Source organism: Pogoniulus pusillus, chromosome 9, assembly GCF_015220805.1.
Source record: "Pogoniulus pusillus isolate bPogPus1 chromosome 9, bPogPus1.pri, whole genome shotgun sequence".
NCBI classification, from domain to species: domain Eukaryota; kingdom Metazoa; phylum Chordata; class Aves; order Piciformes; family Lybiidae; genus Pogoniulus; species Pogoniulus pusillus.
Genome location: NC_087272.1, coordinates 5,357,531 through 5,371,583, shown reverse-complemented (window position 1 = coordinate 5,371,583; position 14,053 = coordinate 5,357,531). Strand labels below are relative to the sequence as shown.

General features: G+C 42.4%; 1 protein-coding gene and 1 long non-coding RNA gene across 8 annotated transcripts in view; one reads left to right on the top strand and one right to left on the bottom strand.

The window, feature by feature from the left end:
* The window catches only part of LOC135177967 (alcohol dehydrogenase 1), a 26,231-nt gene extending 12,178 nt beyond the window's left edge, over positions 1–14,053 (top strand). For all 6 annotated transcript variants that reach the window (XM_064148372.1, XM_064148369.1, XM_064148370.1 and 3 more), the window contains 8 exons: positions 3,414–3,515; positions 5,578–5,716; positions 8,102–8,189; positions 8,297–8,516; positions 9,266–9,526; positions 10,540–10,675; positions 12,370–12,508; positions 13,840–14,053. In XM_064148372.1, coding sequence (XP_064004442.1) covers positions 3,414–3,515; positions 5,578–5,716; positions 8,102–8,189; positions 8,297–8,516; positions 9,266–9,526; positions 10,540–10,675; positions 12,370–12,508; positions 13,840–13,864 — 1,110 coding nt within the window. In that variant the 3' untranslated portion in view covers positions 13,865–14,053. The remainder of the gene's footprint in view (positions 1–3,413; positions 3,516–5,577; positions 5,717–8,101; positions 8,190–8,296; positions 8,517–9,265; positions 9,527–10,539; positions 10,676–12,369; positions 12,509–13,839) is intronic.
* LOC135177972 (uncharacterized) overlaps positions 194–14,053 on the bottom strand; it is a 40,826-nt gene continuing 26,966 nt past the window's right edge. Inside the window, exons 2-4 of one of the 2 annotated variants that reach the window (XR_010303285.1) lie at positions 8,270–8,344; positions 560–4,266; positions 194–518 (exon numbers count right to left, since the gene is read on the bottom strand). This is a non-coding gene — a long non-coding RNA (uncharacterized LOC135177972). The remainder of the gene's footprint in view (positions 519–559; positions 4,267–8,269; positions 8,345–14,053) is intronic. The other variant, XR_010303286.1, reaches the window with a different exon arrangement.

Below are 14,053 nucleotides of genomic sequence, written 5' to 3'. Positions count from 1 at the left end.
TTTCTTTAAAAAATAAGGAAGTTTCTCAGAAAATGTGGTCTTTGGCCTCACTTGTGAATTTTTTACTAATCATGCATGCATTTGGCACATGTCATGGGTTAGAGCTGAGCAGGCCACTAGATAAATGACAGATGTTCTCTTAAGCTCTCACTTCACAAAGAGGAAGAGAAAGGGAATAAGAGAAAGAAAGAACTGGAAAAGAAAACTAAAACAGCTTTAATGAAACAAAAATCTCTAAAATGAAACAAATATACAAAACCAATATCAATTACATCACCACCAATGCTGTGGGCAGGCACTGGGGAAGTTGCAGACTGGACTCAGCAGCAGACAGGAACCAGATTCAGGAGCAGGATTCAAGAACTGGATTGAGGAATTCACAGATCAGGATCAAAGGCAGAACCAACAGAGTCTTCCTCCAAGTTCTTCTGGGCCACAGGCCACTGAAGAAGAAAGCTTAACCCTTGTGATCCCTGAGCCTATGTATACTGCCTATACATATACATGTATATATATACCTATATGTATACTGCCTATACATATATATGTATATATATACATATATGTATACTGCCTATACATATACAGAACATAACATACATGGAATGAAATACCTTGTTGGTCAGTTCAGGGTGATGTATGGAAAACTGAGTCCTCACAACACACAAAGTGTTATTAGGAAAGATATGCTTTATTCAGCACTGGGTGACAGGGGGAGGTTCTCCTCAGAGCTCTTGCACAACTTCACCTAGCTCAGGTACAACACGCTACAAAAACATGCATATTCAGTACAGGGGTAAGGTTGTTAAAATGGTAGGAGGAGATAGTACAATTAATTCCCAAAACTCGTTTCCATAATGTCCCTCCTCTTCACACATGCTCGCTGCCACCTGGTGGTCATCCTTTGGGGTCTTCGGGAGGAACGCTGACGTCTTCCTCACTGACCTTTCTGCCTTTGACCATCTGGCACCAATTGTGGGTCACATTCTTGGCTGGAGTCTCCGATGTTCTTATCTTTGAATGCATCATTTTTATTCTCCATGGGAGTGTTCCGAGACCCTCTCAAGCTTAACCCCCCTTCCTTTGTATTTATCTGATTGATGATGCTCAATATTAATTACACAGTTAATGATTTAACTAGGCTGCTACACTCTGAGTTCTCTTATCCCTTTATTAATGATGTGTAATATTACTTGCACAGTTAATGATTTAACTGGGCTGCTACACTCTGAGTTCTCTTATCCCTTTATTAATGATGTGTAATATTAATTGCACAGTTAATGATTTAACTAGGCTGCTACACTCTGAGTTCTCTTATCCCTTTATTAATGATGTGTAATATTAATTGCACAGTTAATGATTTAACTGGGCTGCTACACTCTGAGTTCTCTTATCCCTTTATTAATGATGTGTAATATTAATTGCACAGTTAATGATTTAACTAGGCTGCTACACTCTGAGTTCTCTTATCCCTTTATTAATGATGTGTAATATTAATTGCACAGTTAATGATTTAACTAGGCTGCTACACTCTGAGTTCTCTTATCCCTTTATTAATGATGTGTAATATTAATTGCACAGTTAATGATTTAACTAGGCTGCTACACTCTGAGTTCTCTTATCCCTTTATTAATGATCACAGAATCATAGAATCATAGAAACAACCAGGTTGGAAGAGACCTCCAAGCTCATCCAGTCCAACCTAGCACCCAGCCCTATCCAGTCAACCAGACCATGGCACTAAGTGCCTCAGCCAGGCTTTTCTTGAAGACCTCCAGGGACGGTGCCTCCACCACCTCCCTGGGCAGCCCATTCCAATGTGAAATCACTCTCTCTGGGAAGAACTTCCTCCTAACATCCAGCCTAGACCTACCCTGGCACAACTTGAGACTGTGTCCCCTTGTTCTATTGCTGCTTGCCTGGGAGAAGAGGCCAACCCCCACCTGGCTACAATGTCCCTGTCTAATATTAATTACACAGTTAATGATTAAACTAGGCTGCTACACTCTGAGTTCTCTTATCCCTTTATTAATGATGTCTAATATTAATTACACAGTTAATGATTTAACTAGGTTGCTACATTCTATGTTCTCTATCCTTTTTCTCCTATCAAGGGTCACCTGTCCACTAGTCCCTGCAGGTGCAAACTTTTGCACTCAACATGGTACACAAGGTTTAGAACTGGCCTTGGTCTCCAAAAGAGCAAATATAAGCAAGAGCCTTTCTCCTTACCAGTCTTTGATAGTGACTATAATCATCAAGTGTTTGTACTGCTAGAAGCAGAGACTGTCTGCAAGAACATGCCATTAGCCTCAGAAAGAGCAGTCACTGAGAAGAGACAGTTGAAAGGCAGGATCACTGACCAGAATTAGTTCTGTTTTAGCTTAAAGTGCAAAGCTCTTGAGTCTGTCTTTCAAAGTGTTGTGCTCATTTCCACTTTGGGTCCATCTGCTCAAAGTGATATTTCATGTCTTTAGCATTTCCTAGTAATTGTTTTCTTTCCTACTACTTGACAAGTTGTTGGTAATTGGCCATTGTTTCTACTTCAAAAGCTTTGATACTAAAAGGTTTGTTTGGTTTTTTTTCCCCAAGAACTTTGCAGCACACTGGTGTTAAATTTTCCTAGTTCCAGGGTCCCAGTCATGCAGGATACTTACCTATGTCCTAAACTTCTTGCATCATGGACTCAATTTGCCTCCAACTCCTTCTCAAGATAATGTCATCTGAATGCTTACAGTCAATGGACAAATTAGCCAAACAGGCAAAAAAAGCTGTCTCAGATGTTGGGAGTAACCCCATCTGAGTTAGATATCCTTCTAGAAAAGCAAGGGACCTCAGCATGAAGAATCTTGCACTGAAGGGGCTGTTGCTTCAAGTCTGCAAAGTCTTACATCACTTTACATAGGTGTCCCCTCATGGCTGAACATGGCCTGTAATGAAATGTTTCTAAACTTGTATTAGGTTCCACAATTTTGTTCTGTTCATGACAGTTCAGGCAGTTGTAGGCAACACAACCTGCTGTATAGCATCACTTAGTGTGCCATCTCCAAGAAGACACAAATTACGCTAGTTACCCCATACAGCAAAACCAACTTTCCAAGGAAGATAGAAGCAGAGAAGGAGCAAAGAGGCTGGGAGGGTATCCAGTTATCCTGGAAGATAATTTTCTGTGGTGCTGAAGACATCGTATCAGAGAAATATGAACAAAGCAAGCTATGATCCTGGGGAGGTGGGGTTGGAAATGGGCTTATGCCATGCTTTGGTGTTGTCTTTGTTGTTGTTTGTAGGCAGGAGTGGCTTTGTTTTCCTTCCCCCAGTTATGATCTGGAGTTTCACATGTAAAAATGTAAGAATCTCTCAGTGTGGTGACTGGAAATGCAAATGCCATCCCTTTGCCTTTGCTCTGATTGCAGGTTATCAAGTGCAAGGCAGCTGTAATGTGGGAAGCCAATAAACCATTTTCTGTGGAGGAAGTGGAAGTTGCCCCACCAAAAGCACATGAAGTTCGCATAAAGGTACTCAAAATAGTTCATGTTATGACTTGCATTCTGTCTTGCTGTTTACCAGAATTGTTTCTATAGGTTTTTAAGATCCACTCAGAAAATGTTCACTAGCTGAGTAGTATAGTGACCTTCTATGGAATATGCTTCAAAGCCTAAACTTGATCATGAGGGTCTTAAAATAAAGAGTTTTTGAAGTTGAGTTTTGTGTTTACCTGTCCTTCTAAGGGGCATTTGGATGTCGTGCCTAGGGGTATGGTTTAAAGTGAATCTTGTAGAGCAGGGTTAGAGGTTTGGAAATGGCTATCCTGAGGGTCTCTTCCAACTTGGATGTTTCTGTGACTTGAATGCACACACACACACACACAAATACAGTAGAAGGCAAAAAGCTGAATTTTCTGTAGTGCAGAGCAAGAAACTCTCTTTTAGTTTTCATGAGTGTCTGCTAGGAAAGAACTCAAAAGGACCAGGAGCTTCCTCTCATAACTGAGTATTGAGCACTTTTGTTGCAGTTCAGCTGTTTTCTCAGGGGAATTCAACAGCTGTCTTCCTTTTAGACAAGTTTCAAGTGTTACACACAGTGAGAAGAATGCTCTCACGAGGTTGACAACTCTATTGCACTGAATTACTTGGCTTAGATTGGAAGGGACCTTGGAGACCACCTACTCCAACCACCCTGCCACAGGCAAGGATGTCTCTCAACTCTGTCAGAACAGGAGCTGTAAAGCCATGCCTGAACATGTCCAAAGAAATACTGCCATGCTACCTGAAAGAAAAGGCAAAATGAGATATAAAATGCTACAGGCAGCTTAAATGTTTGTGCATATAACACAGACATACATTTAAAATATATAGATAGAGTAATTGTAATTTAAGTCTATATCATTCATAGTTTATGTGGTGCCTATTATAGATTGCAATCTAATCCAAATAGAAGGGAGATGAAGTGTATAGAACAGTTATGTTTCTAAAGAATATGTGGTAATTAATTGATATTTACATAACTTTATCTTTTCCTAGTGGTATGTTCATATATAAATACATGAAATGATTTATCTCATTCTGTTCTTCAGATCTACTCATGTTGCTAGAGTGTTGCTTCTGCCAGATCATGTGAGACTCACTACAGAGTGTATGGGGAATTAATGATCTTTATGAATTATGACTATTAATTTCTGTGTGCATATTTTTATTAGTAGTATTCAAAAATTGGGAAAATTCCCTGGGGTTCTTTGGATTTTCAGTCAACAGGAAGCAGCTGCACAGAATTAAGCAGTTTAAACAAACAAAACTTGGAGAATAGGAAAAATTCTAACTGTTCTTATGGAGTCTTGGCATTCACTCCAGCATGTCTACTCACGATGCTTTGGTCCCTGAGTAAGACTTCTGCATGAAAGACACTTTCAAACTCATGATGGCGTCCCAGGGTAGCATATAAAATGTTTTCAGGCAGAGGGGAAGAAGATGCTGCTAAGGTGGTGGGTGTGAGCTGCACATAGGTGGCTGCCTTTAACGAGCTGCAAACGAGGAGAGGCAGGAAGGCTCTGTGCTGAATGCAGACAGGCAGGGTGTAGAAAGGAATGGGCTGCCCAGGGAGGTGGTGGAGGCACCGTCCCTGGAGGTGTTCAAGAAAAGCCTGGATGAGGCACTTAGTGCCATGGTCTAGTTGACTGGATCGGGCTGGGTGCTAGGTTGGACTGGCTGATCTTGGAGGTCTCTTCCAACCTGGTTGATTCTATGATTCTATGATAAGGCTTTGCTCATCTGACTCACTCCCAGACCCCAGCATGACAGCAGGAGGAGAGCCAGGGTTAAACCTGCCTAGCAGGATTTATGCCCTACCAGGACACAGAGCTCAGCAACGCTTGGCAGACATTCACAAAGGAGCCTCCTTTTGCAGATTAAAGACTACTGCAAACCATGAAAGTCACAAATCACACAAGCAAAAAAGGGTTTAACCTGAAGCCTTATTGTGTGCATTTGTGACTGTGGAGGGAAGTATGTGATATCATTCCACTTGTGTCTACAACGTGACATGGTTAAATGCTGAAATAGTCCTGTCTTTCCTCTGAGTCAGATTGTGGCCACAGGGATCTGTCGCTCTGATGAACACGTGGTAACTGGTGCGCTGGTTACACCTTTTCCAGTAATTCTTGGACATGAAGCTGCTGGTGTTGTGGAGAGTGTTGGGGAAGGAGTAACATCTGTCAAGCCAGGTAGGAAACAGCACTAAGAGCAAGCCCTGCACTGAGTTTGCAGGCTCCCGTGTAAGTCACAGGTGATTACGTGCATGAGTGCTTGTCCTGCAGAGGAGAAGTTCCAACTTGGAGGTTTTTTCAGGGTATCTTAAAAGACACTATGTGTTACGCTTAGATGTTTCTGTGCTCCCAATCTTGATTGATTTTCAGGTTTTTCCATTCAATTTCTTTTGACAAAAATGCCTGCAGCTTGCTTTCCACCTGCATCATGCTTTTCCTGTCCTATAATCACAGGCTTATAGATTCTTTGCTGCCAGTCATAGAAAATCAGGTTGTAGTTTACATAGCTAATCTTTTGGAAGAAGAAGGCAAAGCAAACCACTAGGCAGCTTCTCAAAGCAACTTCTTTTAGTGCAGCTAACAGCTAAAAAATCCATTGGCTTCAGTAGACCAGAATTTAGGCCTCAGTGTTCAGTTACATCACTTTGACAGTATCATGGTAGGGCTCAGGTGTCCACCCAGCTGCAGGCTTTGTGTGTGTGCAGCACCAGTGCCCTGAGTCAGCACTGACCATGAGGGCTGGCTTGTCCAGATCAGCTCCTTCTCCACTACACTCCCTTTGAACTACAATGTGTAGTCCGAGAAGTCAGTGAAGTGTGCTGATTTTCCTGTCGTGGCTGCAAGAAGAGATGGGATTTCTATATACATTTAAGAGCCTGAACAAACTCTAACATGGGCTAAATTAAGAAAATCTGCATTTTTCCATTTTTTTTTAGTGGAAACCAAAGAGTTCCCTTGATTTTTAGCATGTCAGAGGTTAGTCATATTTTAGAACTGACTCATGACAATTTGTGCTGGTTTGAGACTAATTGGAATATTTTACTGAGAGAACTGAAATGCTGAGATGTGAGAAGAAAGAAGAAAAACAACAGTAATCTATATCCCTCACTTTTCTGCTGAGAAACACAACTGGTCAAAATACAGACAAAACACTTCTCACACACTTCCCAGTTACCTCTCACTTATGGCTTTGCCTTCTTTCTGGCAGTTTGGTCTCTGTGTTTGTCTCTGCCTTAACTCTTTAATCCAGCCTTACCCTTTTCCCTCTAACCTCCTTGTCATCTTTTTGACATCTCACCTCAGATCTCTGGATTTATCATCTGAGATATACATGGTTATTTCCGAAGGGAGGGAAAGAGGGAGGGGGAAGGGTGTTTGGGTCAGGAGCCCTCCTGGGGCCTCTGATTTCTGGGAGGGGTACTGTGTTTTTGTATTACTTTTAACTTGTATATAACTGTATATATTTGTGTATATCTGCTTGTGTATTGTGCTAAGCTGTAAATGTTGCTTCATTCCTTAACTTCCAGCTGGCTGAGTCTAGTCTGGGTGATTTCATAAGAGTGTGGGGGTGAGTAACACCCAAACCATCACACAATTTGATCTTCATTTGGGGTTACATATTTAGAGATTATTAGAGATTTACCATACATTGTTGATGTGGAAAATGTACAGCAGTAAAACAAAAATTCACCAGGAAGCTATGTGCTGCTTTGTTAATGATATCATTATGCTAGAGATGTTGCCTTAGCTTGTATCAACTGCTTATAGAATCATAGAATGGTTTATGTTGGAAGGGATCTCAAAGCTCAGCCAGTTCCAACCCCCTGCCATAGGCAGGGACAGCTCCCACTAGAACAGGTCGCTCAAGGCCTCGTCCAACCTGGGCTCAAACACCTCCAAGGAGGAAGCAGCCACAGCCCCCCTGGGCAACCTGTGCCAGTGTCTCACCACCCTCACTGTAAAGAACTCTTTCCTAAGGTCTAGTTTGAATCTCCCCTCTGCCAATTTAAACCCATTACCCCTTGTCCTGTCATTTCAAGACTTTGCTTCTCTGACAAGAGTTATTACCCTTATTCCAATGCAGCACTAACAAGATTGCAAATAAGGAAAGAGACTCAAGAGGGTTGGTGAATTGCTGCAGAATTTCCTTTTCTTTGCATGCACAGTTTCTAACTGTGTTACTTTCCTCCTCCAACCTGCTGTTCTAGTGGTGGATGCATGCCAGTTACTATCTCAGTCTCTTGACCTGTGTATTACTAATTACATCTTCTGCTTAGAAGGAAAATAAACTGCTGAATGAGTTCCTTAGCATGAGTTTATGGCATAGCTCAGACTCAATTCAATGACAGACACCAGGAATTTTGTATATTGAAATTAATTATTAATTGCCATAACTTTATAATAGAGATGATTCATCTTCCAAGGGCAGAAGAAAGACATAAAACCAGCACTGCACTGTTAGTGCACATTTGCTTGAGGATTAAATACACTTGCTTCATGTTTTCACCTGCATGCTTCACTTTTGCCTGTTTTAATCCCCTGTCATCACTGCTTTATTTCTAGGAGACAAGGTTATTCCACTCTTTGTTCCACAGTGTGGGGAGTGCAGCAGTTGCTTAAGCACCAAGGGGAATCTATGCAGTAAATCTGAGTGAGTTTTCTTGGGTTACTAACAACCCATACTCGATTTTTATTTATGCATAACTGACCATCTTCACACATTTCACTTACCATTATTTCTGGTCATCTTTCAAACAGCATTGCTTCAGCTGCTGGGTTCATGCCTGATGGCACCTCAAGATTCACCTGTAAAGGAAAAATAATTCACCATTTTATCGGTACAAGTACCTTCACTGAATACACAGTAGTGCAGGAAACTGCTGTAGCCAAAATTGATTCTGGTGCTCCCCTGGAAAGAGTTTGTCTAATTGGCTGTGGATTTTCAACTGGTTATGGGGCTGCTGTGAATACTGCCAAGGTAAATGTTGTGGCAGGTGTTTCTGGTGTCTTTTGGGGTCTGCTCAGGATTGTGTGGCCTGCCAGTCAGTCATCAGCATGGCAGCCAGGAGGTATGGACTCTGCTGAGTTCAATCTGGGAAGAAGTTGATTCTTCTTTGCCTACTTCAGTTTCTGTGTCTCTAAGGTACTGAGAAGTCTTCAGTTCAAAATCCAGTAAAAGTATTTATTGCCATGTATTAAGTTTTTTTTCTCACAGCTTTATCATTCCTAGAAACAGAGCTGATAGTTTGGGTTTTTTTATGTAACTTAAGTCTAGGACTATATGGAAGCAACATTCCAGTTAGTAGAGATACATGAGTGTGGCTTTTACAAAGCTGGCGCTTTCACCAGTAGAGTGACACCACACCACTGGCATCGAAAGCATTGCTTAAAAAGACATAGTATCATAGTATCATCAGGGTTGGAAGAGACCTCACAGATCATCAAGTACATGTCTCTAAACCTGGAGGTGAGGTGTGCAATGAGTGTCTCAGAAATGCCTGAGTCTCAGAAATGAACGAAGGTCTCAGAAACGTGTTTCAGAGGCAACTTCTCTTAATCAGGTGCAGACTTTTTACAATACATTAGGCTATTGCACTGGTAGGTTCATGTGTGAATTATTTCCACTCAAAATTACAAGTGGCTTAAGTGAAAACGTGTTGGCAGTAAGAAAATACATTGCTCTTTACCTGGACTGTAACACTGTGCTGTATTTCTTTGGTTTTATAGGTGGATCCAGGCTCCACCTGCGCTGTCTTTGGCCTCGGAGGAGTTGGCCTCTCTGTTATCATGGGCTGCAAGACAGCTGGAGCTTCCCGCATCATTGCTGTTGATATCAATAGCGACAAGTTTGCCAAGGCCAAGGAGCTGGGAGCCACTGACTGTGTCAACCCTAAAGATTTCAAGAAGCCCATCCATGAGGTGTTGGTTGAAATGACTGGCCAAGGTGTGGACTACGCCTTTGAGGTCGTAGGCCGTACTGAAACCATGGTAGGCAACTAAAAGCTTTTAGTCAAATGAAGCATTAGCTTGGTAGCTCTCTCTTCACTAAACCACTAAGCAGCAAGAGTGAGGAACTTGAGAGCCACTGGAAAAGTGTGATGGTTTGGGCTCTTACCCGCCCCCCCACACTTTGTATTTGCCCCAGCTAACTCAGACGGACCCTGGGAATATAGATGAAGCAATTTATTTACAGCTAGCAGAATTTACAAGCAGCTATTTACAATATATACAGTTATATACAATTATATACAGAAATATACAAAGGATAAACAATACAAAAGCACAACTCCCCTCCCAGAAACCTGAGTCCCCAGGAGGGGCTCTCAAACCACCCCAACACCTCCCCTGGCCCCCTCAACCTTACCCCAGTTCTCAGGAAGAAGAGAGGTGCAGCCAAGAGGTTAGGGAGCAAGGTTAGTAGGAGCAAGGTTAATGAGATGTGACCAGGTCTGAAGTCAAAGGCAGAAGTAAAAGACAAAATGGAGAAAGTTTACTTCTTCTTCCCAGAGTTCTCAGCGTAACTGTGAGAGGAGACACCATGTTTTTCATTCCACTGCCTGTTATCAAGTTCTTTTACCAAAACATTCCAGCTTGCTTCTAACTAGCACAAAAAGTGTCAAGCTAACTTCAAACCTCTGAAGTCCAGATACCTGCCAGTGAGATGCAGGGACAGATACGCACTCAGAAATTGAGGAAAGGGAACTTGAGTGTAATCCCCTGGCCTAACCAGGGTGACTAAATTTCACATAGGCCACTGTCAGCTTTCCAACTGTGGCTTGTCACCAATCATTAAGATAAAATGAGGAAGAAGGGCACAGCTTGGACACACCTAACCCATGGCAGCAGATACAATGGTGTGAGCAGATGCAAGGGAAACTCTTTGATGTGGCTTCAGGAGCCAAAAATTAATTTCAAGCTGAGCTTTGAGGAGAAGACAATTTAACTTTTGTGCCCTGGCAACAAACTCTGCATGACTCTAGATGCTCTCTGTTTCAATGCAGACTGCAGCCTTGGCCTCTTGCCAGTACAACTATGGAGTCAGTGTGATCGTGGGAGTGCCCCCTTCAGCACAGAATATCACTTTTGACCCCATGCTCCTTTTCACCGGTCGCAGCTGGAAAGGCTCTGTCTTTGGTGGTAAGGACTTGTAAAGGTGTCCTGGGCCCCTCAATTCAATGGAGATTTTGAGGCACTGGAAGGTGCAACAAAGCTGGTGAGAGGCCTGGAGCACAGCCCTGTGAGGAGCGGCTGAGGGAGCTGGGGGTGTGCAGCCTGGAGAAGAGGGGTCTTAGGGGAGACTTCTCTACAACTACCTGAAAGGAGGCTGTAGCCAGGTGGAGGTTGGTCTCTTATCCCAGGCAACCAGCAACACAAGAAGGGGACATAGTCTCAAGTTGTGCCAGGGAAGGTTTAAGCTGGATGTTAGAAAGAAGTTCTTCACAGAAAGAGTGACTGGCATTGGAATGGGCTGTGCAGGGAGGTGGTGGAGACACCATCCCTGGAAGTGTTTAAAAGGAGGCTGGATGAGACACTTAGTGCCATGGTTTAGTTAATTAGAAGGGTTGGGTGATAGGCTGGACACGATGGTCCCAGAGGTCTCTTCCAACCTGGTTAATTCTGCAGTTGTGTAATACTGACAGTTATGTTGCTGACAGAGAAGCACAGTGAGAATCAATTATGGGAAATGTTAGTTAACGGAGAGAGGAGAAGGAGAGAGAAAAAATGGAGGGAGAGAGTGGAGAAGAAGGGAGAGAAAAAAAGAGGCAGAGGAAGGAAGATGTAGAAAGAGCAAAATAGAAAGAAAAAGAACAGGGAAATGGAGAAAGAAAATGAAAGGAAAAATTATAAAAAATGAGAGAAAGAGAGCAAAAGGCAGGAAAAAGGAATGGAGAGGGAAGGGAGGGAGAAGAAGAGATAAAAGCACGTAAGGAGAGGAGAAAAGAACAAACGAAGAAAAAGAGAAAATGATGAAAAGACAAGTGGGAGAGAAGTGAGGGAGAAAAAGAATCAAGAGTGAAAAGGAGAATGAGTGGCATAGAAAGACAGAAATAGAAAGCAGGAGAGGGGAGAGATGAAGAGTCACGACCCTAAAAGATATCAGGAGTCAGACCCACCTGATTTCTATGTAAGTCATAGCTCAGCTTAGCCCCTTGCCAGCTGCTGTCACTCCTTTCCAGTTCTTCCTCTTTTCTGAGCTCTCCTAGCAGACTCCCACAGTTGGGAAGCCCAAGTTTGCTCAACCCTAAGCTGAAGGGCACAGAAAATCTGCTTCAAATAACAGGGTTTCTCACTTACAGCCAGTTCCTCTGATGTATTCAAGAGACACCTAAATAAAATAGCAGAGGCAAATTCAATTCCATTGGAAGTGTGCCCTACAGTTTCAGAGAGCTTTGCCCTAGTACTGCTTGTCAGAAAAAGGCAACACATCCACCTCTCTGCCCCCCAGTTTTGACCAGGCCATCAAGTGTCCAGTTACCAACACGGATGTCAGCCCTCTGGCTTCTGTGTGATGTGGGATGTCGTGGGTAATGTAACAGTGGACAAGGTGAAACAGTATTTAATGTGGGGGAAAGTCTGGATTTGGTCAAGATTCCCATTTCTACTGGTATTCCACTACTAAAGCACTCGTAAGGCTTGTTGTATGCAGAATAGCTGTGCTTTATCCCATGTGTCCTGCAGGCACTCTGTTGCAAAGGTAAAGATGTCCTGCCACATTTCATTGTGCTACTTTGCCATAGAACCTTCATCTACAGATCTAAGCAGATTTAAGGCCTTTATCTATTTTCACAAATGTTTAATGTTTCATATCCCTTGTCTGTGGCATTTTACAGGCTGGAAGAGTAAAGATTCTGTTCCTAAATTGGTTGCTGACTACATGAAGAAAAAGTTTGACCTGGATCCATTAATCACCCACACACTTCCTTTCACCAAAATCAATGAAGGATTTGATCTGCTAAGGACAGGGAAGAGGTAAGCATTGTTTTATCATAAAGGTTCTATATGTAAGTAACATAAAGGAGCTGTACAGGAACCCAGAGTATGACTTTGTGCCACTGAATGAAGAAGGTAACCTACTGTGCCCCCTAATCTTGCCCAGCATGTGTCCACAGGTGGCAGAGGGACAAAAGACCACATAGCTGGGGCAGTCTTTGTATACTATATACAAACTATAACTAAGGAAACCTGGTAATGCCAAGCTCTAGAGTGACAGGGTTGAGCTACAGACACTCCAAGCAATGTTCTAGGATGACAAGCAGTAAGAGTGTTTACTGGAAGAGCAACTCACCATTCCTCTTGTGAGTTAGGGAACAGAGTCCTAGTGCAATTAGTCCTCAAGGAAGTCTACCTCAAACTTCAGAGCTTTTCAAACTGGAAGGTACTTGGTACATATCTATGTTGCAAATTCAGAACTTAATTCTTGTGCATTCCTTAAATATTGTGGCAGTTCAGCTCAGAGATTGTTTTCATTGGGTGTTAAATTGAGAAGTAGTTTTTTTGCTGGTGCCATTTCAGAAGATTAACCATGGGAATAATAGAAGATTCTCCTTTTAGAAGTGATAAATACATTTGTGTGCCCTAGTGTCTGTGGGCACTACCCTTTTTGAAAGCCAGAGTTGATTATAACACAGACACTTGGAAGCATTACATTCATGTTTTTGTTGGCATTTGCTAGCAGTTATTTTAAGTGTTACTGGCTCTAAATACAAAGAGCATGTAACAGAAAAATGTAGCCCCTGAAGTTTGTTCTCAGGTTCTAACTCTCCAGCATGCAGTTAAGTTTTTGACTGTCTTTATTTTAGGTTCGCTGTAAATGTTGTTTTTAGATTCCAATGAACAGAGAAAGTGTTGAGGGTGGAGACACCATCAGCTTTGCTAAAATAGCAACAGTCAGCCTGAAGACAGAGGCTTGCTGCATTTTTACTAAGTGAAACACTTCAGTGTTTCAGCCCAGAATAAGCTGCACCTTTCAGAGGTTTCCCTTAGAGCCACTTGTAACTGGAAGGATGTGTCTAAGCCTGCTTCCAAGGACTTCCTGGTCTGTGTTTGGTGATTAACTGACAGAAGCCCTAGCCTTGATGAGTGGAGCCTTTGCAGTCTTGCATGAATTTGTTGTCTGCATGTGCAGCAAGGTTCAAACGTTGTCTCTGTCATTTTGCTGCAAGCAGGGTCTGAGGGGACGCAGGGAGGAAGTATCCTTGTTGACTACAGTAGCCTAGATTTTCAGAAGAAAAGAGCAGTGGTTTGCTGATATTAGCCCAGAGGCTTTTCAACAGTCACTAACTTGCCATTTCCTATTGCAGTATTCGCAGTGTCCTGGTGTTTTAGGAGTCCCCAGCGTTGAGCAGCAGATGGCTCAGCACCAGCACAAACTTGATTGTCTTCCAGTGAAACCAGGAAATACAAACCAAGACACATCTGGAAGATCATCCACCACTACTTTTGAATAAAAGGATAAAGCTCAAACCTCAGACTTCAAGTGCAGTGTTTATAAATTAAAGAATCTTTTTCCTCATA